The following is a 22,627-nucleotide window of genomic DNA, read 5'->3' as shown; positions in this document are numbered from 1 at the left end:
TAGTATTGTTGCTACCAAACAGAATAAGTAGTTAGAATTAGCTACATCAAAAACTGCTTATACTGTAATGCATCAGTAGAAACAAATCAATATCTAATGATAAAACACTGACAGGGTTCATCTTGCATAATTAGTGCTTATAAGTAATATTTTGAGGGCACGATTTTAACACGGAGAAGAGAATACGCTGTGGTATTGCTACTTTTACTTAAACAGTCAATAACAGGGGCACTTGGGGGCAGCAGAAACAAGTTATCAACAAAACATTAAAATATTACCTAATCAGCTGGCAAACTGCTCTAACTGTCTGCCATTTGGTGATAAGCTGGTGTTGTACAGTGGGTTTTTAGAGCTTTCTTGCTGCCTGCTGCAGCTGAAAACTAAGAGTGTGGTGAGAGTGAACCAAAAGCAAGTGATAATCCTCAGTAGCTTCAGCACTATGAGCAGCCACATTGCCACAATGTTTTCACTTTGTCGTGTAAAACATTGTAATTAAAAACTTCAGATTAAAGCCACTTTAAAGAAAGCATCTAAGCTTCCACCACTTCTGCTAACATGCATTTTTTTCTGGATTATTGTATTTCAAGGGTGAAGTTTCAGTTGCTCAGGGGATTTTCCCAGTTAAAACACCAATATAAATGTTAACATCTGCTGGTTAGCAATTATTCATACTTAGAATGCTAAGCAAAAGATAAGTCACAAATTTGATGGCTTTAGACTTGACAAAAGTCCCATTAGGATTGAACTTCTCTTTTACAAGAGAAACCTGTCCAAGTTAGCAGCCAATCAAAACACATTTAAAATGCAACAAATACAACATATAATACAAAAATCCACAATAAAACAACAACCATTCAAACATAGTGACCTCTCAAGAAAAACAAGCTAAAGTCTCTATCACCACATTATTTATGATGCCCTTAAATTCATCAATGTTTCTTATTTTACATCTTTCTAAGACTGTTCAATGTCCAAGGTGCAGAATAGGAGAATGCAGTCTTCCCCAGATCTGTTAAAACCCGGGGTACATTAAAAAGCGACCATTTGGAGGAGCCTAGCTGGTAACTACTAGAGCTGACACACAGAAGGGTGCAGAGGTAGGCTGGAAGTTGGCCCAATATTGTTTTATAGACAAAAATATACCAGTGTTGTTGTCTGTGAATGGTCAATTATGTCTATACCACCAAAACATAAAGAATGCAGCGATGAGTAAGTGGCTTTGCATTTGTAATAAAATGTAGAGATGCATGGTACACTGAATCAAGGCTATGTAAAATGGAGGTTGCATGCATATACAATATGTAACTGTAATCAGTCACAGACAGAAAAGTAGCATCCTCATGTCATTTGGTTAATCTTTATAGGTCCTGCAGTTCCAATCAGAGCCTTTCCCATGGGGCCTTTCCCAGAAGTTGTATAGTGGATGGTTCGCTCTTCTTGTCTGTTATCATCTACATAATTATCTATAAAGGTGAAATACTAACAGGAGTCCAATGCTAAAAGCTGTCACTAAAAAAAACGACAAAGGATCTATGGATGGATATTATTAATTCTCAGAAAAGTGAACAAAGATCAGTATCTCACAACATGGGAGATCACCATCTGAGCAAAGGGTACATGATCATTGATATAGATGAGCACTAACCACAGCAATTATAGTGAGCCATTACTGTGGGAATCATCCTCTGGAGAGCTGTATGCCTTACACTGAAGAAAATAAAGAGCAGCACTGAGGGGAGTAATGCTCTCTGCACAGCACAGAGGTATTTAAGACTACAATATGAACATTTTCATCCACTTAATAACTCAGCTATCTCAGCGCCTAAGAGGATCTATAATTTGTATTATGGTAAGTACAACGTGTTTGGTGTAATTATAGGTAACAAGGCAATCTAGGTATGAGGTGTTTAGCACAGTAGGATTTTGCTGAATGCACAGCTTCGTTTGACTAAATGACAAATTTAATAATTTATTTTACATTGAGTCAAATGTAATATTATTCAGAGAGTAATAGCCACACCTCTGGCTTCTCCATATTTAGAGCTACGAACAGCTTGGCAACTGTCACAGAAAAATTCAGCAGTAGTCAGGACTACAATGGGATAAACCTTTCCTGTGCATGTGTACCATGTTGTATTTGTGTTGTTGGGAGACATGGGTTACAGGAAATGGTCTTTTTGTGTAGAAATAAACCCTATCTCTGTGTTTCCACTGGCAAAAAAGCAATGATATTGACTTAAATATGGGGAAATGAGAGGCTGCCATAATATGTTCTGTGTGCTTTGTTTCCAGCAGATAGGCAGAGAGCTTTGAAGTGTGGATTGACACAGCAGGGTGCAAGCTTCTGTAAAGGCAAGATGCTAAACGCTAAGGATGAGAAGGACATGAGGTAGTCTATTACCAATACAGGAGCAAAAAGAGAAAAAAAAAGGCAAATCCAATGATAATGTACATCTGTTCCAGTGAATTTATGAGCTTTGAACATTTTTTCATGTGGGATAAGTGGATCCTTTTTCTTACAGAATCTCAAAACTTCAAAGCAGATTCGCTTTGGATAATGCAAATGATCGGAATATGCCGGTTCCTGCCTACTCAAGAGCATGAAAAGAAAAAGGGGAAAGGGAGAATTAAAGCTAATTGGCATGGCAGTCTTTTATGTGCGGAAAGAAGGGCAAAAATAAAACACTTCAATTATTGTCAAGTTCATTCAATTAGGAAACAAGCTGACAAAGTGCTAAAGTTCAGTGTACCCAACCCTGTAGCTGTTTGCATTAAATGTCACTTTCCACTGTCAACATGTCCCTTGTTATATCTGATGAAATTATAATTAGCAGGATTAAATCCACCCTGGCTTGCACTGGAGAAAGAGGCTGCTTTGTTGGGCTCTGATGCTGTGGTGCTTACATCACTAATCATGCCCTCCAAATGCATGTATAACATTTGAAAAGGAATCCCTCAAAACATACACAACACACAGAAATGGAACAATAGCAAGTGACCACCTCCACGGCTGATAGCTGGAGTCATATGAAAGTGAATCAGCATGCACAGCCAGTAACAAACACCAAATTGAGTTTTTGTCTAGTTTTTATGATCCCTCAGATTAATGACAGTCGACCGAACCACAAAAGGGCCATTTGTGTCCAGGAGAGATTTTTCATCTTGCTGTGTCATCAAACGACTGGGAAAAGCAAAGCAAAACCACATTTTGTGATATTCAGAAAGGCACAGTTCTTTCAGGATAAAAGCAAAAATACTTCAAAACTGGGAATAAAAAGGCAAGCACTTTTAAGATGAGTACTTTCAGATAGATTAAAGACAGAAGTTTGATGTGTTTGTTTGTGTGTTCATACGTCAAGATGAGAGTGATCGATCAGTACATACAGACAATGCTTGTTAGTAGGATCGATTCTTTGTTGGTTTTTGGTCTATTCAAGGGTTTTTGTTGACCATAGGAAAATATGCAATATCACCACACATATCCTTTCATGAAAATGAGGAAGTGCATCCAAGTTGTCAAAAAACTTTGGGGAAAGAAGGAAGTTGTCAGATTTTCTTTGGTTTCAGGATATAGCTGATGGAGCTTATTTCCCTTTATTGAGCTCCATTGTTGTTCAGAAACTATTAAAAACACATATGAGTCACACTGTTGCACAGGATGACATGTTCCTTCATTACAACAAACGCAACAACTGCAGGTTATCTTGAGTCACTCCCTACATTCACCATCCTGCTGCTGTAATTACAAAATTGAGCATTAAATGTGTATTCATCCACTGATAAAAATAGTCCCCCACAAATTCACTATTTACTCATGTTTGAGCAAAGTTAGCTGAAAACTACAGTGCCCTGCTGTTTCAGGGATTTAATAAGCCTTTTAAGAGGAAACATTTTTACCATGTCAAACCACTTTTAAATTATTTATATCTTCAGTAGGAGTAAATGTGCTGAGAACCACAGACAGGCTCGGGATATGGGATAGTATTGAGAAATGGTTTGGGCTTTTATGTGATTTGCTCACTATAAGAAAAAGAAATGAATTACACCAGCCTTATATTTAAAGTACCTTAGTGGCTGTGTAAGGAGATGCCATTTGCACCAATAACAACAATTGTTAGGAAGTTTAAGCTAAGCACTGTTATTGTGAAAGATGTTGTGTTACCATGCAGTACTGGACACTACAGTTGATTTGGCTCCTTGGCTCCTTGGCTCCTTGGCTACCTGGCTCCATGGCTATGACCTTGAATAGTTATAGACAGCGGTGATGGATGTTTGCCTTCATCTAGCCATTTTACATTCACTTTAAATCTGAAATTTAATGACAGTCTCCTTCAACTTTATAAGACATGACACTCACCACAGGAAGTGTAATGCTAAAAACACAAACCCGCCCACCACTGCAATGTAAAAGGTAGCAGTCTTTGCACCAGTTGTTCACTCACTTGATTTTGCAAAGAACACAGTTCAACTTTTCCAAATTACAAATCAGCAGTCCGGACTTCTAGAGACTGACTCCAGACTTCTAGAGATAGCAAATGAATAAAACAAGGCTCCAGAAAGTTGCATTGGTTTTTAGTAGATCATTGGAGCTCTTTCTTTTTGCAACATCAAAGGCAGCCGCAGCTCTTTGATGTGGCAGCATGCTGTTTAAGGTACAGAGTGAATGGAGAGATGTCAAGCTGCAAGGTGCCTCTGTAGTTTATGCTGAGTGCTGCAGAGAGCTGCAGATGAAAGGAGCAAACAGAGTTTGATAATGAATGTCCAACAAGTAGGACCCATCTCAGACAGCACACACTCAGCGGGGTGCCCGCGCTAACCTTGAGCGCAGCACCCCAAACCTCGGGCAGACGCTGGAGACCAGACTCCTTCAACTTGGCCGCCCCTGAAAAAAAGGGGGCTCTCAGATGTGAGCTTTAATCTTCCCGTCAATTAAATTCTGATTGACATACATACCCACACACACATGGTCATGCACATGTGCATGATGCTATCCACTTCCACTGCTGAACACCTCTCTTTCTGGCTTGGGAGGCCTTTTCTAATTGTACACTAATCCTGCCAATGTATGAGTCAATTCGAGGCTTGAACGTCTGCATTGCTATAGTATTGCTGTACATCATGATCCTCTTACTGTTAATGTATCCGTTAATAAAAAGAGGTAATCCACCTTCATTAGTAACCCCTCTGTCTCAGAGGAATATGAGCTCACAGGTTTTTAATGCTCAGTTTTATTTTCACTCCACACCATTAAAGTGGTTGTCATTGTTTTTTGCATTTCCATAATACACTGGTTGAAACATAAAGCTCTCCATGCTCATATGAAGTCAATTTAATATAACATCACTGGACAGACATTTTTTTGTTGCGTCATTTTCAGGGGAATGTGGATCCTCATCAATTACTGTTTCCTAGAAGCTTTCAAAGCAATACAAAACACATTTTTAAAGGAGCAGTGGATTCCCTCAAAGGATTCTTTCAGCGTTGATTGTTCAGGAGGTTTTTACTGGGAGCCGAATTATCTGCAGAGGTCTCCTCCTCTCCAAACCAAACAAACCAGGAGATTAAAACCAGTAAAATTACTGAGTAAAACAGTTTCATATTACAAATCAGTGTTTCTCCGATGCTGTTTGGCTTGTCACAGAGGGACTGCTAGCCTAGCACCTGCTAATGTGTGCTCGCCTTTTTTCTCTGATAACTTAAGATCCAAAAGTTCAGAAGGTTCTCACTAGTAGCCAAATTATCCACAGAGGTCTCTTCCTCTCCAAAACAAATGGACCAAGTGATTTAAACCGGAAAAAACACTGAATAAAGCAGTTTCATGTTACAAATCAGTGTTTTTCCGATGTTCTTTGGCTTGTCGTGGAGGGGCTGCTAACTACGGTGGTCAACGCAAAAACGCAAATGGCTCTATCAAGAGCCAGTGTTTGGTTTGTCTGTTCTGAGCTACTGTAGAAACATGACAGTGCAACATGGCAATCTCCATGGATGAGGACCTGCTTTCTATCCTAGATATAAACAGCTCATTCTAAGGTATTGAAAACACAACAATTCTTATTTTAGGTCATTATACACTAAAAAAAACATTATATTATATTCCATTTCTGCCAATATATCCCCCTCCTACCTTTACTAATGAATATGGAATTTCTAGGCACCTTTTATATACTGTATGTGGTTTTTTATACATTGGCTCAAACCTGTAATTGGGGGTTCAAACCTCTGGGTGGGGGAGCCCTTCTTTGCATGTTCTCCCCGTGTCAGTGTGGGTTTTCTCTGGTACACTGGCTTCCTCCCACAGCCCAAAGACATGCAGGTTAGGTTAATTGGTGACTCTAAATAACCTGTAGGTGTGAATGTGAGCGTGAATGGTTGTCTGTCTTTATGTGTCAGTCATGGCGACCTGTCCAGGGTGTACCCTGCCTCTCACCCAATGTCAGCTGGGATAGGCTTCAAAAACACAACATGGGAAAAAACGTATTACCAATTTTATCTGAGGTTAATGTTAGGCTTCATGAGTCAAATCAAGTGGGCAACCTCTAAAGTCAGTTTTTTTAGTACAAAATTTTCTTTTTATTTTACCATCCTTCCACTGAAAAAAATACCCACCTAGAATCTGTCCTCTAAGATCGATGATTCAGTTAATGAATACAATCACATACTGTACTCATGTACTGCCTCTTTAAGGCAGGAATTTCACGCCCCTATGGCAATGAGAGCCCCTTGCTGCGTCGCCTCTCATTGCTGAATCTCGGCCAAAAAGTTGTACATGAACACATCAAATCGACGGCCAACAAGCATGAATGTTCTGTGCCTGCCTGAGAGGAAATGACCCTCCATACCAGCAGATGGCAGTCTTCTGTTATCATCTTTCAAAAAGGGAAATCAGATGACCGTCTTAATGCTCATTAGTCAGTTAGCACATTAACAACACAATCCGGTGTTGAAAGAACATATACTGTGTGCCTGTGAATGATGACACAAACCATCAGGAAATGTTTCTATCAAAGAGCTCAATGGATAAAGAAAAACAATGTTACCTCATATAATAAGTTTGTTTTGACCTCACTTGCTCTCGACCTTAGCTCTTTGTTTACATTCTTCACTTCTGTTTCTCTTCTTGTGCGCTGAGCTGAACTGGCAATCAGAGTGATTTAATGTGGCGAAGGGCTTCACTGTGCCAACTCAGATTTAACATGCTGAATTGGTGGAAAAAAGGCCAATTAGTGCCGACAAGGGCCAAGGGTGCGGGACACACCTCATGGACAAGGGGGGAAAGATGCTCACCAATGGCCCAACTTTGACTGACAGCTGACTGTCGGCTCAGTGTGTCGGGGCCTTAAAAGGTACACTCCTGGGATGGGGGGACATAGTTGTCTTGCCTTTAAGACAGCAGTAGAGATTGTAACAATACTGAAATGGTGTCTGTATTAAAGGGACAGCTGGCAGGACAGGACTATGGATGGCACACACCGACTCACCTTCAGGAGATTCAAAAAGCAGGTAGCAGCAGTTATCAGCCACCTTAAAGCAGAAGAACAGTGGCAGACAATGTCTGCAAATTGGGAAAACAATGAGGTCCAGGAGCCCCTTATGCATACAACAGATCAACTGCCATATACCAGGGACGGTAAATGTTATTGCCATGTAAATACCATTGTTATTGTTTGTTTGTCATGCCTCTTTTGCTTACGTAATGCATGCTGTCTAAACTCACACACTGGAGCAGTACGATGCCACCGTTGTTTGGTAGTGTGTAAGAATGCAAAGAAGGCATAAAGAAGCCACTTTGTAGCAGCTCTATAGCGCTATCTCTGTGTGAATGGGATTGTTTGTGTTACATGCAATTTCCCTTACAATGATAAAATAAAGTTTTGTTTTTATGGGGGGTTGGCTGCTTGATTGAATCTTTGATTGTGTTACATTGTGTACCATACTGATGTTATTACTGTTGTATAAATCATTTATGAACATGATGATGAGTGGTTAAGTATAACGACTTGCATGCAGATTTACTCCAGAATTCATTCATTTGTATTTATTCTTTAGCCAGAAGGTCCCACTGAGATACAAGATCTCTTCTTCCAGGGAATCCTAGTCATCGAGGATGAGACGTGTTGATTTGCTTCTGGGAATTTTGTGCCTCTGGCAAACCAATCAGTACACATACTGTACATCAGTGCACCTGGCCTAACACTGAGCTCACCGCATGTGCTTTTGATATCTGCACAGAAAGAATGCACAGCGATGAAATGACTGGAGCCAAAGTATTCCATCTCTCCTGTGAGAGAGAGGTGGATCCAGCACTGGACTGCACTGTTATTCACTGACATACAGTTGAAAACTGACTTGGGTGGACAAGGTTATTTAGTGCTGGGCAGCAGTTTTAGTGAAGTACGCAGAGCTGAACTGACTCCATATGGAGCGAGACTTCACTTTCATGCCCAGTGAACTGCAAGTTGAAGAGAAGATCTTCCAGGCCAAGTTTAAGTCAACCTATCTGCGTGTCTATGGTGGAAAAAGAACACTACCAAGTGATTTGGAGGAACACAAAGAGCCTGAATAATTCTTTCTCTTGATCCAAAAGCCCAGACGTGGAAATCTGTCTTGAGAACAAACCAAAGACAACCTTAAACAGGAGAGGTTTGATGCCTATTAAAAAATCGGTCTTCAATCCAGGCTGAGCACGGAATGATCAGAAACTGCAGCCTCTGACCTTTGACCCTTTGCTATCATCACAATGCAAAAACCTTGCTTTGCTCCAAAAGCAATGGTACCTAGATATGTGACTTATAGTAGTTTGACCCCTCCCAACCCATCTTATCCAAACTAATTTTCTTAATTCCTTGATAGCTGACTCTCTGGAGATATGAGGTTTACAGCAAGATGACATATGATCCAAACATACTCGAGCAGAAGAAAATTCTGGCTTTATCCAATACTTCTTTGATAGTAATCCAAAGTTAATGAGTTACAGCCTTTGGCCACTATTAAAAAATGTGGGTTTCTTGGCCAGTCTAGGCGTAACAGGTCCAAAGATCTCTCCATTAATAACGAAGAAGGTTATATAGTCCAAATGGATGAAGCTGGAGCCACATATTTCCCTTGCATCAACACAAGGTGATAAGAATTCTGTTGCAACAAGGATAGAAATACCCAGAGATTTTTTGTTTTGGGGGGGGGGCTATATCTGTATTTTTCTTTATTGACAATTTCTTACTTTCTTTCTTATCCATCCAAACTTGTCTGGACCCCCTACTGTGAATTGGATGGCAGAACTCCATGTTAGAACTTCACGTAGGATGCCTGACAGAGAGTACCCTGCGTTACACTCCCCTTGGTGGAGTTGCCTGTTTCTTAGACAAGAGGAAGAAGAAGAATGGGGGGGGGGGGGGACTCTCTTTAGAAAGTTTTATCCCAGTCTGTCTTTGATTACTCCTGCCTTTGTGTGTTTGAGATGTTTCCCCTACAGGACACAGTGAAGACACAGAATAAACTAATCATGGTACACAGGAGGGGGCTGTAATAATAGTGACAAATCATCTGACTGTCCAAAGAAGTCTTTCTCGCACTTATTTTATCTTGACATCAAAGAATGCAAAGGGGAGTAAGAGGCAATCACAATATGAGCTGTTTCCAGGGTTGTGTTTTATATGCACTTTTTGAAGTTTTCATCAGATACACAGTACGCTGGCTAAGCTGCAGGTTCCCAGTGGCTATAATATTATCACTACTATAACACTGTAAAATTATTACCATACAAAGAGTATCACATTATATGCTTTCTTCCAATAAACCATTAAGATCCACTCAAACCAGCTTGTAATTATCAAAGGCTTTTAATTAAATCAGTGAAAATGAACCGTACAGTGTGCACAGAGAGGGTTTGAGGTGAGAGTACGATGATGGGAAGAAGTCAGCCTCTGAGATACACAAAAGAATAAAAAAAGGGTGGCAAAAACAAGAACAAAGCGTGTCAAAAGCAAAGAAAATCAAATGTACCAGTCTCTTGAACAAACCAGGCTGGTTTATTTATGCAATAGTTCCACCAGGTGGTTGCATGAGCAAAGTGCAACCCTTGAGGTATTACGGATGGGATCAGCAGATTTCCCCTTCAGTAAACTTCAGCTAGCTTTTCTTGTAAATGTGTCAAATTAACCTTTTCTGTTAAGAGTACCATACCTTCTGCTTTCATAAACTGGAATTACTCCTATTGCCTTCCTATATGCAGAACACTCACCCTGAAAACCTCTGGCAAGAGGATGTGGAAATGTGGAGGATGTGAACAGTGTGACAAACTGTACACAACTTGGGAAACACCGCATTTGTTCTATTTAAAAAAATAAAAAAATAAACAGTGAATCAACTGTTGCATTATGATGCACTGTCACCATTGTGACAGAGTTCTGTTGAAGTTTGATGTCATTTGCTGGCAAGGTTTTGGTTTCCATTTTACAGGAGGGACTTGGTCACAGGGTAGGTTTCACTTTCCGCTGTGGAATGAGGAAGAGGCAGGTCTAAAGTAGTGCAGCGTCTCTGCCCAAATAACAGATGGAGGAAGAAGGCTCGTGTCTCTGTTGTGGAGACTCTAAAGTGAGTGCTAATCTTTTATCTTTTAAATCTTGTAAACATTTACATACAAAAACTGTTAGTGTAATGATGATGTTAGTAATAACACTGATCCTGCTGTATCTAAGTGAAACTGGTGATGACTAGTATGATGACATGTGGGTGTTTTCTCTACCAGGCTGTGATACTGAGAGCAGTATAAGTAAACGCTGGATGTCCTTGAGTATGGATGTTGACATGCTACAAGCATGTTTGTCCAGGAGCTTGTGCTGAAACAACGGACAGAGATACTGCATGCACTGTGCAGCAGTGGGTCAGCTGAGCATTTGGAACAGGTTCTGGACATACTGCTGTCCCAAGGGGAGCTCATATGGGAGGACTATCAGAACGTACAGGTACCTGGCAGGGCACTGTATACCAATGCCAGGCAGTTGCTTGACCTGGTGCGTGCAAAGGGTGTGGATACCTGTGAGCTCTTCCTTGCTGCTCTCAAACAGGTTCTGCCTGAAGCGCAGAGAGCTGACCTCTCTTTTTCAGGTTGCTGTTTAAATTTAGAGGAAAAAAAAGAATACCAGAGCACATCTACTCAGACTCTTCTGACTCAACGACCCAGCCTGGTCAACAAACTACAAGGCTGCATTGATGGTGCTTTAAATGCTCTTGTCACATCGGAATACTTCACCTCAGCAGACTGCGATGAAGTACGGCTTCCTATACACACCCCCTCTCAGCAGGTACTGTGTATGGCACACCTTTTATACACTTTTATTAGAGAAACAGTATGCAAGATTTAGGGGGGTGTAGGGGCATATAGCAGTGAGGACTGCAGGTTGCAATCAGCTGAATCTTCTCCTGGTTAGAATCTCTTCAGTGTTCATTGTTCAGGAGGTTTTTACAGGGAGCCAAATTATCCGCAGAGGTCTCTTTCTCTAAAATGTAAATGGACCAGGTGATTAAAACCTGGTTAGAAACACTGATTAAGGCAGTTTATGTTACAACTCAGTGTTTCTCCTACACGAGCACCTGTTAATCTGTGCTCACCTGTTTTCTCTGATAACTTAATGTGTGTGCTCACCTTATTGATCCAGACATTCAGGAGGTTTTCACCAGGAGCCAAATTATAATTTAAACAGGAAAAAAGTTGAATAAAGCAGTTTCATGTTACAAATCAGTCTTTTTCCAACACTGACATGTCAGGGACGAGCAACTAGCCTAGCACCTGCTAACGTGTGCTCATCTTAATTCTCTGATAACTTAAGATCCAGACGTTAAGGAGGTTGTTATGGGGAGCCAAATTCTCCACAGAGGTATCTCCCTCTCCAAAACAAAAAGACTTTGAAAAAAATCTGTGTTTTTTTGATGCTCTACTAGTACTGGGGCTGCCAACATGAAAACATGAACGGCCCAATCCGGAGCCAGAGCTTGTTTGGTTTGTCCAATCTGAGCTACTGTAGAAACATGGCAGTGTGACAATATTTGTAGACAAAGACATGTAGATTTAAATGGCTCATTCCAAGGTAATGAAAATACAATAATTCTTATTTTCAGGTGATTATACTCTCAAGAAAAAAACACATATTACATTATATTTCATTTCTGCCGATACATCCCCCTAAATCCTACACACTGGACCTTTAAACAATGTCCAGACAACTTCCTGTTATTGTTCTTTACCTACTTAGACATGCATGAGGGGAAACAAACAGTGGCTCAGAGCAAGACATGGTAATGCTTGGGCACAGGTTAAAGGCCATAGATGTATAAAGTGAAAGGTGCTGATAGCGAGAGGGAGGCTTACAGGAGGGATGCATGTTTTTGGAGATTGGGTTCAAATCAGCAGTCTTTTTTCAGAATTGCTGACTCCTCCTTTAATAGTCCTGAAATTAAAACTGGTGCTTGATTCTTTTGCAGTCAGTATTTTGTTGTTTTTTTTTTGCTTTAAATAGCTTTTATCCTAGTTTACTCATTTTCTCTCCAAGAGCTAGATAAGAAGATTAATACCACTCTCGTGTCTGTACGGTAAATATGAAGCTAGCACCAGCAGCCTGTTAGCGTAGCTTAGCACATAGAATAGGAACAGCGGGGAACAGTTGGCGTAGCACTGTATACAGGTAACCGTCCCACCTACCAGCACTTAAAAAGGTCACTATTAAACTGGAGTGTTTTCCAGAAAGTTAATGAGACTGACAATGAAGTTCACTATATAACCCCACTGTAACTCTGGATTTGCATGGATTCAACCAACAAGTATGTTAATTAGTGAACTTTAGAGGTGCTGGTAGGTGGATACTTCTACCTTTGGACAGTGCCAGGCTAGCTGTTTCCCCCTGTTTCTATTCTTTGTGCTCAGCTAGGCTAACTGTCTGCTGGTGCTAGCTTCATACTTAGCTTACAGGTGTATCATTTTTTTCATCTAACTCTCTATGAGAAAGGGAATACTTGTATTTCCCACAATGTTGTACTTTTCCTATAATAATAAATCTGTTGTCACTCATGTCAATCAGGCAAGGCGTTTGCTTGACCATGTCAGATCAAAAGGAGAATCAGCAGCGGAGGTTGTACTGCAGTACATTCAACAAACACAGGAATCTGGATCTCCAGGGAACCAGGAGACATGGACTCCTCCCAAAGGCATGTCATTATTATAATCTAAAAAATTATTACAGAATGCAATTACTTAGGGAAACTGTAATAGGAATGGAAACCCATTTCTGCCATTGTGATTACAAAAAGTCAATATAATGAGACCATTTCTCAAAATAATGACTTAGTATCTCAGATACTACATCATCGATTTCAAGAAAGGAGACTTAGTATCTCAAAGTAATAAAAAATTCTCAAATATTGATGTATTTTTTCTTCATTTTAAGATACTACATGAATATTTTAATAGTTTCCAGTAATTTTGAGGCACTAACTCATTGTTTGGAGATGCTTAGTAAAGTAGAAGTAAAATACTTCTCATCATGATCACAATTATGATGGCGTCCATAAATAGGACATTATATGTGAAAGCTATACCTATAGCAGATGTGCATCTTTGTCTCGTCGTATGGGTGATCTGTCTGAAATATACAAAATATCCCTTTTAAAGTACAGAAGATGTGGAGCTCTGGAAATATAACTTGCCTGAAAAAGACTAATTTAAAACTGTGAAAAGACCAGATGTCAGTGTGCCACATTTCAGAGTAACAGAATATATGCAAATATACAGTATGTGTCTAGTTTATCTCATGAGTATGATTTTTGTCACAGAGGTCTTAAAGTATCAGAAGAAGCTCAGCAGCTCGGTGTCTGCTCAGTCCTGCTTTCTCAGTACTTATGGAGGGACCAGCCACATGTCTCTGGATGACATCTACACTGAAGGCCAGCTGGAACTCGGTCATAACACTGCTGATGTCCATGGATCTTTGGGCCTAGAGGACGTAGTTGGTTCAGTGGGTACAGTGAACGAGGAGGCTGACACGGTGCTGGTGTCTGGGGAAGCGGGTGTTGGGAAGAGCACCTTACTCCAGAGGCTGCACTTGCTTTGGGCTCGGGGGGCAGCTCTCCAGGACTTTCTCCTTTTGTTTCCATTCAGCTGTCGCAGGTTGAACTCGGAGCACAAGGAAATGTCTGTCCAGGAACTGCTGTTTCAGCACTGCTGCTGGCCAGACCGGGAGCAGGAGGAGATTTTCCAGTTCATCCTGGACCACCCACATCTCATTCTCTTCACTTTCGATGGCCTGGATGAGCTCAAGCAGAGCTTTTCAGATGAGCACAGGCTCTGCTGCCCAACCCAACGTGCACCTGTTCACACACTACTGTTCAACTTAATCCAGGGCTCGCTAATGAAGGGAGTGCGGAAAGTGGTAACCAGTCGCCCAGAGGCAGTGGGCCCTGTGTTGAAGAAACATCTTCGCAAAGAAGTCCTCCTGAAAGGCTTTTCCCCAAATGGGATTGACTGTTTTGTGAAGAAGCATCACAAGGACTCCACTGTGGCAGCTAAGGTTCTGGAGTCCCTACAGACAAACACGGCGTTACTTGGACTTTGTCATAGTCCAGTCCTCTGCTGGATTGTCTCACAGTGCCACAAGGAGCTGCTAGGCTGTGGAGAGGGCAGCCCACAAACAATCACAGACGTTTACCTTATGATCTTACAGCACTTTTTCCAGCACCATAGCTCGCTGAAAAGCACCATAGGGTTAGGTTGGCTTCAGGAGCATCTAAAAACAGTCTTGCATCTAGGGCAGCTTGCCTTTGAGGGGTTGCGGACCAGCTGTTACATGTTCTCAGACACAGACCTGGAGACATGTGGTGTAACTGAGAAGGATATCTGCATGGGCTTTCTCATACAAAGCAAAGAAATGTCCTCCACCCACAGTAAACGCTATGAATTCCTCCACCTGACTATGCAATGTTTTTTTGCTGCTCTGTATATTGTTTTGTCAAATAACACTGAGCGCGCAGCTATCCCTAAACTCTTTGAGCTGCAAAACATGAAGGAGACAGGTCTGAGCAGCACCTGCTTAATGGCCTGCTTGCCTTCTACTAATCAACAAGAGCAGGCTTCAGACGGAGAAGCTACAGCAGCTGAAACACCAAATCTGCAAATCACAGCCACTTTTGTATCTGGACTACTATCCCAGCATCATCGAAGTCTGTGGCGCCACTGCTGCTCCAGTGCTGTGATGGAGAAGAGGGTCAGACAGGTGGCGAGATGCCTGTCCAAAGGTATGCAGAAACACTTTAAGTCCATCCCTCAAGCCGTAGAGGGGGAGAAGAAGAGCATGCATGCAATGCCAGGTTTTGTCTGGCTTATTAAATGCATCTATGAGATGCAGGAGAGCAGGATTGCTAAAGATGCCATGAGTAAGCTGGAAGTGGACCACCTGAAACTGACCTACTGTAACATTGGTCCTGTGGAGTGCACTGCATTAGCCTATGTGCTCCAGCATTTAAAGAATCCAGTAGGCCTCCAGCTGGACAACAACTCTGTGGGTGATGTTGGAGTGGAGCAGCTTCTTCCCTGCATGCACATTTGTAATTCCCTGCAGTGAGTAGGAAAAGTTTAAATGCTTCCTAACATCTGTTTATTACAATAAACAACACTTACACACTAGCATTTACTGAAAGGCAACAATGCATGTTATGCTCAAGTGTCCTATAATTTTTCCTTTTTCAGTCTCAGAAATAATAACATCACAGATGAGGGGATCCGCAAACTGCTTGCCAAAGGTATCCAGTGTCACAACTTCCAGAAAATTGCGTAAGTGTTGTCCAAATGATTAATTACACTATTGTTAAAGCTGTCGTTGGTAACTTTTAGAAAAAAATGTATTATTTGATGAAACTGTTAAAAATCTGTTAAAAAAAAATCACATTCCTCCTTCCCCAATGCTTCTAATGAGATTTGCAAGAATCCACCGTGCCTGAAGGCAAAATAACCAATCAGAGCCAAGCAGTCTAATGCAGCTGTGTCAGTGGTGTCAATCACTGCTCGTGAACTGTGGTCAAACAGTTAATCTATGAATCAGACATGAATTAAGACAATGTTACTGCGTTGTCTCTTTCTCACCTCAGATGTTTTCAGAAACATATTTTAGTGTACTGTGTAGCTGCAAAATGAGAATATTTGTGACCAGGCAGCCATGTTGAAAACAGTTGAGCCAAAAAGACAACACATTCTCACTCCAACCTCGTCACATATCTACATTTAGTCATGGACTTTCCACATCCAGGTACGACAAAGTACCCTAGGTATGTTGGTTGTTGACGTCCTGGGATGCCGTGTCAACTTCAGCCTGTTACATGCATTGTTTGTTTTCAAAATATACTTCAGTTTTCACAGAAGATGTACAGTTTGCATACAGTCTGCTTCAAAATAAACGCACCAAGTCGGTATAACACTGCAAATTGACGTCTTTTTCCTTCAACATCAAACGCATGTGGTTACATATTGCCAACCAGGGGCGGAAATCCCAGGGGGGACAGGGGGGACATGACCCCCTCTGCAGTAAAGCTGTACCCTCCTAGAATAATTTGAGACACAATTAATCATTTTTGAACAATGCAGTAGTATTTATTGAAAGCACAATGTAAGCGGTGCTCATTATAATCGTGCAATAATGTGCTATTTAAATCTTAAAAGATTTAGTCCCCCCCCTCCCATTCCTAGTAGTGGTATATCACACACTCTTTCCAACAGGCGGGCTAGGCCGGACCCGGCTGCCCACATCGCGCATAGCAGGGTAAGATGTACACTCACACAGACACAATTTAACTTACACAAGTTACAACACATCCCATTTACTGTTACAACAAGCCCCAGGCCCAGGCTGATAATATAAACTGTCTGCAACATTTCTCCTACATTGTTCAAAAGCCAGAGTTTAGTGATAGTCAGAGAGGACAGGAGAGAAAGAAGAGGGAGAGGACAGGACAAGAGCAGTCAGTGGCGGAGCGGCTCGTAGCTAATGGGTACCTGTCTGTAGGCTCCACCTGTCAGTGAGACAAACATGAAAGACGTGCAGTTTAACTGACGAGGAGCGGTCATTACGCGCGACTATTACACATGGTTGTGAGGTGCGCAGCTGCAGATCTCACAGCACACTGTTTATAAACCAGTTTACCAGTTTAATTGCAGGAAATGTTTAGTTAAGCCATTTCTCATAAGTATAGACATTCACTGTATATCCACTTTTCTACATGTGGCTGCTGCTGGCTTGAGTCTCGACTCTCTCGTTATCAAACTTGCAATGCTGAGATAAATGTTGAAAGTCCAAAAAAAGTAATTTATCATGAACAGGTCAATAAAAAAGGTTTCAAAATTCAAATTACCTTGTAAACAAACGAAATATTCAGTATTACATATTTTCTTTGGTTACTTTTCTTTCAAACATTTTTTAAGATCTCACTGCCGGTAAAAAAACAAAAAAACAAAAAAAAACGGTTTGCTGCTGCAGCCAGCCAGAGACGAAGGATCCATTCCACACACCTGAGCCAGAGAAAAAAGAGGGAGAGAAGGAGAGAGATTGAGTTTCTGTCTTTGATGAATGAAGCCTTATTGTTTTGCTGCTATTAAACAATGAGAGACATGTTTTCTCCATTTACTTAATAGCATAAATATTCACACTACTGCACACGGGGAGGCAGAGACCTGCTCTGCTCCAGAAACACACAGCACCTTGGACAGCACGGCGCACCTGACTGTTGTCGATGTGTACATGTTAATTTGATTTCAATCATTTTGTTTTAAATCTCTTTAAATCCTGCCTGTTGGAGAGATAGAGAAAAGACTAAAGCGTCAAACTGCGGTAAAAGATGCTGTATAAAAGACAGGCTACAACTTTTTTCCTTGTCCCCCCCTGGAATTATTCTCTAAAATTTTACTGTTGTGTTGGGTAAGGGTTACTTTAAAAGTAATCAAAGTACGTTACTGCGTTACTTTTTAAAAAAGTAACCAGTTACTTTACTCCTGAGTAAAGTAACTCAGTTACTTTAAAAGTACTTCCAACGTTACTCCTTGAGAAAAGTAACTCAAGCACTTTTAAAGTACTTTTGAGTATTCTACATTTCCTATTGGGCAATGGACCACAGGGTGCTAAGCCTACATTTTTTTGTCTCCAAAATTAAAGTTATGGACCACTTGCCCTTCACTGAGATCCAATTCTCCCATCACAGCCGTCACTTTGACCAGTAGAAACACAGAACGACCTGCTGCCGTAGACAACTGTATGGCAACAACACCCCAGCGTTTTTAATATTTCCTCTAGGGATGTTACCACACAGAGTAAAAGGGGGAAATGATGGTGTGAAACAGCAGAGGCACTTTGTCAACCCGCTGAGTTAACGTTATTGTCATTAGCATCAAGCTAGCAAACAATGGTACATCCTTATCCAACCAGCTTCATTTGAAACTGACTACATTATAGACGGTCCGTTATTTATTAATCCCTCTGTGTGTTTATATATTTACTTTTTATCCGCTCCGTTGTCTTTGTAAAGTTAACATATCACACCATCATTTCAAACTCAACGCATGTTTCAAATTAAAAGCCCCTTATAACCTCGGCTGAGAGAATCCCTCCATTTTCTAAATAGGTTTTTATTCTGAAACATTTGTCAGAACTTCCTGTGGAAGATACAGTAGCTTGACAGTTTACATATGGCGCTTCAAATGTAGCTCCTGCCATCTGCTGATGCTTTTAGGTGACTACAACAACATGTCGGCTGGCACATGAACAGACACAGTGACTCAAATAATAGTGAAAGTAATAAAAAAAAGGACAAGAATAACCCGATGACATCACACACGCCGTGAAAGACAATCGGGGATAGTACCAGCGTGTAGTGCGTACCAGGCATAATGCAAGTCCTGAGTCTGAAATATGTCTGTCAGCGAGTCCTACTCCACCTGTTTAGACTACACCGTAGACAACGGCAGCATTTCTCCAACCATGTAGCGAGCCACAAGCTCCGTGGCTTCTTTCAGACTGATAGGTTTAACGTTATCTCCGTTATTAGAACCAAACGACAGCCGTTGCTGTTTCAGAGCTGAAGGACCAGCGTTCTAAAAGTAACGGAAGTAACTGATGTCTTGTTTGAAAATGTACTTAAGTATTTGATCACTCAAACAGCAAACTGACGCGTTAGGTTACTCGTTACTGCAAAAACTAATCAAAGTACCGCGTCAGAGTTACTTTGTAACGCGTTACACCCAACTCTGTTATTGTCCCCCCCAACTATGAAATGGGATTTTTGCCCTTGTTGCCAACCCACGTGTGGTTGGGTTTAGGCAAGAAAAATACGCAGTTGGGTTTAGGAATAAAGAACAGGGTTTGGCTTTACAATCTTACAGGAAGTGAACACGGAGCGGATGAAAGTCGGTTGTTGTTGGACCCATCCACCATCCCTCCCACCCACCCTACTAGGACTTTCACCGACTTAACTTTCGTTCTTGTTCAGTTCAGTTTTAAAAGTTACCAACTGTAGCTTTAAGTCACAAATGAGGTTTGATCAATAACCTTTCATAATCAGTTTGTTTGTCTCCAGGCTCTTCAACAACAAGCTAACTGATGCCTGCACTCAACACTTTTCTCATCTTCTGAAGACCAAGCAGGATTTCCTTGCTCTGAGGTCAGCACATACACTAATATTAGCACTCATTAGAGGTTAGACTAAAATGAAACTATAATAACACGCACCATGTAACTTAACAAATTAACTTCTCTATTTTCTGTCAGACTAGGCAACAACAATATAACAGAAGAAGGAGCAAAGCAGCTGGCTGAGGGACTGAAACTCAACCACTCACTGCAGTATTTAGGGTAAAAGCCTCCCTGCAAAATTCCATGCATCTTATTGGTGGTGCATTTCCATTTACCAATCTTTCTTTGTATTTCCAGACTTTGGGGCAACAGGATAGGTGATGCAGGAGCAGAGGCCCTCGCCAGTGCCCTAGAGAACAGCAAAACTCTGATCTGGCTTAGGTAATATTTGCTTTGAATATTGGCACGTTGGCTAGACTTAAGATAGTGTGGAAAATATATTCTAAATATAAACGTATAAGAGATTTCTCACATTTGTGTAGTTGCATAATGACCACAAACAGTATAAAACAGTTGTAAAATACTTTTTTGTAAGTTGCTAGATATACATATCAGCACCTTTTAGTTTGTTAGCAATACATCTGTAGAGTATTTCACCTAAATATAATTCTAAATTGATGTAATGGCAGCCTGGTTGGCAACGGTGTGGGGAGTGCAGGAGCGTGTGCCCTCGCCAACATTATCAAGAACAGTATGTCACTGGAGGAGCTTTGGTAAGTGTTTGAGATGAAAAAGTCATAGCCATACAATGCACACAACATTTGTATCGACCGAATGGCTGATTTGACATTTGAGCGCTTATTGTACAGTAGTGCTTAAATTGCTCCACCCTCTCTCCACCCTCTTATTTCCTGTAAAAGGTTGACACAGAACCAGATAACCAGAACAGGGGTGGAATGTCTGATTCAAGCCCTAGAGCATAATACGCATGTGAAATCAGTATGGTGCGTAATGTTCCCACTGTTTCTTTTGTGGTTTGAATGTGTGCTTGGTGGTTGTTTGCATCCTGGATTTGGGACAAGACAAGGCATAATGCTAGTTTCAGTGCCAGCTGCATTTGATTTTGGCTCAACTACAATGTTATTTTGGCTTTAAGCTTTGTTTCCATTTCCAGACTGGCTGTGCTTTGTCATTGATTGATTTTCTCTTCCTATTACACTGCAGGTTGAGAAACAATGACCTCAGTTTGGAGGAGGTAGAGGAGATGGCACAACGTGAATCAAGACTAATCTTCTGATTGTCTATTAAGTGGGTGAAGGACTGTGTATTGCTTTAAGAACGGTTTCTATTTATTAAAGGAAATATTTTGTATCAAAATGTGAAATATAATGTGTTTGCTCCAGCGTGTTTTATTTTTCTCCTCTGAGGATCAAAATGCAACTTTTCAGGGTTTATCTAAATACACAAAATGCATCTACCTTTATTTTGGGATTAATTTGTTGGTGTGGGTGGTGACAGGATCACATAACACCACCATCACCATTACAGTTGGTGGAATGTGAGGATATTAACTCAAATATGTACTTAAGTGCAGCTGTGAGGTACTTGTCTTTTACTTGAGTATTTCTGTTTTATGCATCTTTTCTACTTCTCTAAATCGTGAAAGCCAATATGTTTCTTATCCTCCACTACATTTATTTAACATTAGTTACTAATTACTTTGTAAATTCAGATTATTAATACAAAATATGAATCCACTAATAATTCTCATGTATCATTATGGAATAAGCTACTTAGCGGTAATTTGGTTGAAATTAGCTCCATCTTTACCAGCTGAGAAAATAAGTGATGTACACATTTATATATCAGTAATTATAATCCAGTAATATAGTAATATATATTATTCTGAAATGGGCCATTGTGCATAATGAGTACTTTTACTTTTGGTAATTTAGGTACATTTTTACACTAATACTTCCATCCTTACACTTTCAGGACCAGTGAGTAGGATTTAGTGGCATGTAGTGGTGAGGTTGCAGATTGCAACCAACTGAATACCTCTTCCCTCACTCCCTTCTTTCCAAGCATGTAGTTGAGCCTATGTTGGCCCTCAGGTGGCGTAAACCCCAAAAAGGGCCTTCTCCAGAGCCAGTATTTGGTTTGTCCATTAGGGCCTACTGTGAAAACATGGCAGTGCAACGTGACAGGCTTCCTATGTAATAATAAACTTAATTTGTACAGCACCTTTTAAAATGCAGTTACAATGTGCTGTACAATAAAATTGCACACATTTAAAACACAAGGAGAAGCTATAATCGAGATAATAAATGGTAAATAACATCAATAAGATTGCAATAAAATAAACAGGTCAGATAAAGTCAGGATATGTTTTCCAATAGAAGTACGTTTTTAGGAGAGACTTAAACGAAGATGTGATATGTAGATATGAAGGGCTCTTTCTAAGCCAATGAAAATACAACTTAGTTTCAAGTGATTATACACTGATAAAAACATAATTATGAATATTGTATTCCATTTCTCTCAGTAGATCCTCCTACATCCTACACACTGGTTCTTTAAGAAATATTTTGAAAGCAGGACTGTCACTTATAACAGAGTATTTCTACACTGATATCTCTATTTTTACTTGAGAAAAACTTCTAAATAATGTTCCAACACAGACAATTACTACCACTACTACTTCTAATAATAATGATGATCATAATAATAGAACCATGTACAAATCTTTTGTCTGAAAACAAGCAGGTTGTGTCTACTCATGTTGCATAAGTACAGTTCTGATGTAGTTTTATTGAGTACCATTTAAATTTCATGCTAATTTATACTGCTTCTTCATTATAAGGTAGAGGGAAATATTGTGCGTTTTATTGTACTATGTTTATTTGGTAGCTGCACCTACAACTTTCAGATTGAAATTTTAATTTAAAAGATATGATGATCTTAGAAAATATGACACCTCCCAGCAGTTTATGAGGTCTATTATAGTGTGTAGCATTGGTAAATTAGCCTAC

General features: G+C 40.4%; 1 protein-coding gene across 2 annotated transcripts; it reads left to right on the top strand.

The window, feature by feature from the left end:
- The first annotated feature begins 10,501 nt into the window (after window positions 1–10,501).
- nod2 (nucleotide-binding oligomerization domain containing 2) lies at window positions 10,502–20,981 on the top strand. 2 transcript variants are annotated; one of them, XR_004501276.2, is made up of 11 exons: window positions 10,502–10,590; window positions 10,745–11,300; window positions 13,071–13,197; window positions 13,822–15,601; window positions 15,731–15,814; window positions 19,600–19,683; window positions 19,796–19,874; window positions 19,953–20,036; window positions 20,285–20,368; window positions 20,516–20,599; window positions 20,820–20,981. XR_004501276.2 is itself a non-coding variant. In XM_033618456.2 (11 exons), exons 2-11 carry the CDS (start codon window positions 10,815–10,817, stop codon window positions 20,890–20,892), a joined length of 2,970 nt encoding a protein of 989 aa, XP_033474347.1. In that variant the 5' UTR covers window positions 10,502–10,590; window positions 10,745–10,814; the 3' UTR covers window positions 20,893–20,981. The 2 variants fall into 2 exon arrangements, 1 of the variants encoding a protein (XP_033474347.1); XM_033618456.2 differs by having other exon boundaries at window positions 19,791–19,874.
- Window positions 20,982–22,627: the final 1,646 nt, after the last annotated feature.

The sequence above is a fragment of the Epinephelus lanceolatus genome, chromosome 2 (assembly GCF_041903045.1).
Source record: "Epinephelus lanceolatus isolate andai-2023 chromosome 2, ASM4190304v1, whole genome shotgun sequence".
Classification (NCBI taxonomy): domain Eukaryota; kingdom Metazoa; phylum Chordata; class Actinopteri; order Perciformes; family Serranidae; genus Epinephelus; species Epinephelus lanceolatus.
Note: the sequence above shows the minus strand (reverse complement) of the source record. Positions and strands in the feature narration are given on the sequence as shown.

Coding starts and splice junctions, on each gene's coding strand:
- nod2 (XM_033618456.2), top strand. CDS start 10,815: ATGTTTGTCCAGGAGCTTGTGCTGAAACAACGGACAGAGATACTGCAT. Junction 15,815..19,599: donor CACAACTTCCAGAAAATTGC/GTAAGTGTTGTC, acceptor GTTTGTCTCCAG/GCTCTTCAACAACAAGCTAA. Junction 20,369..20,515: donor ATGTCACTGGAGGAGCTTTG/GTAAGTGTTTGA, acceptor TTCCTGTAAAAG/GTTGACACAGAACCAGATAA.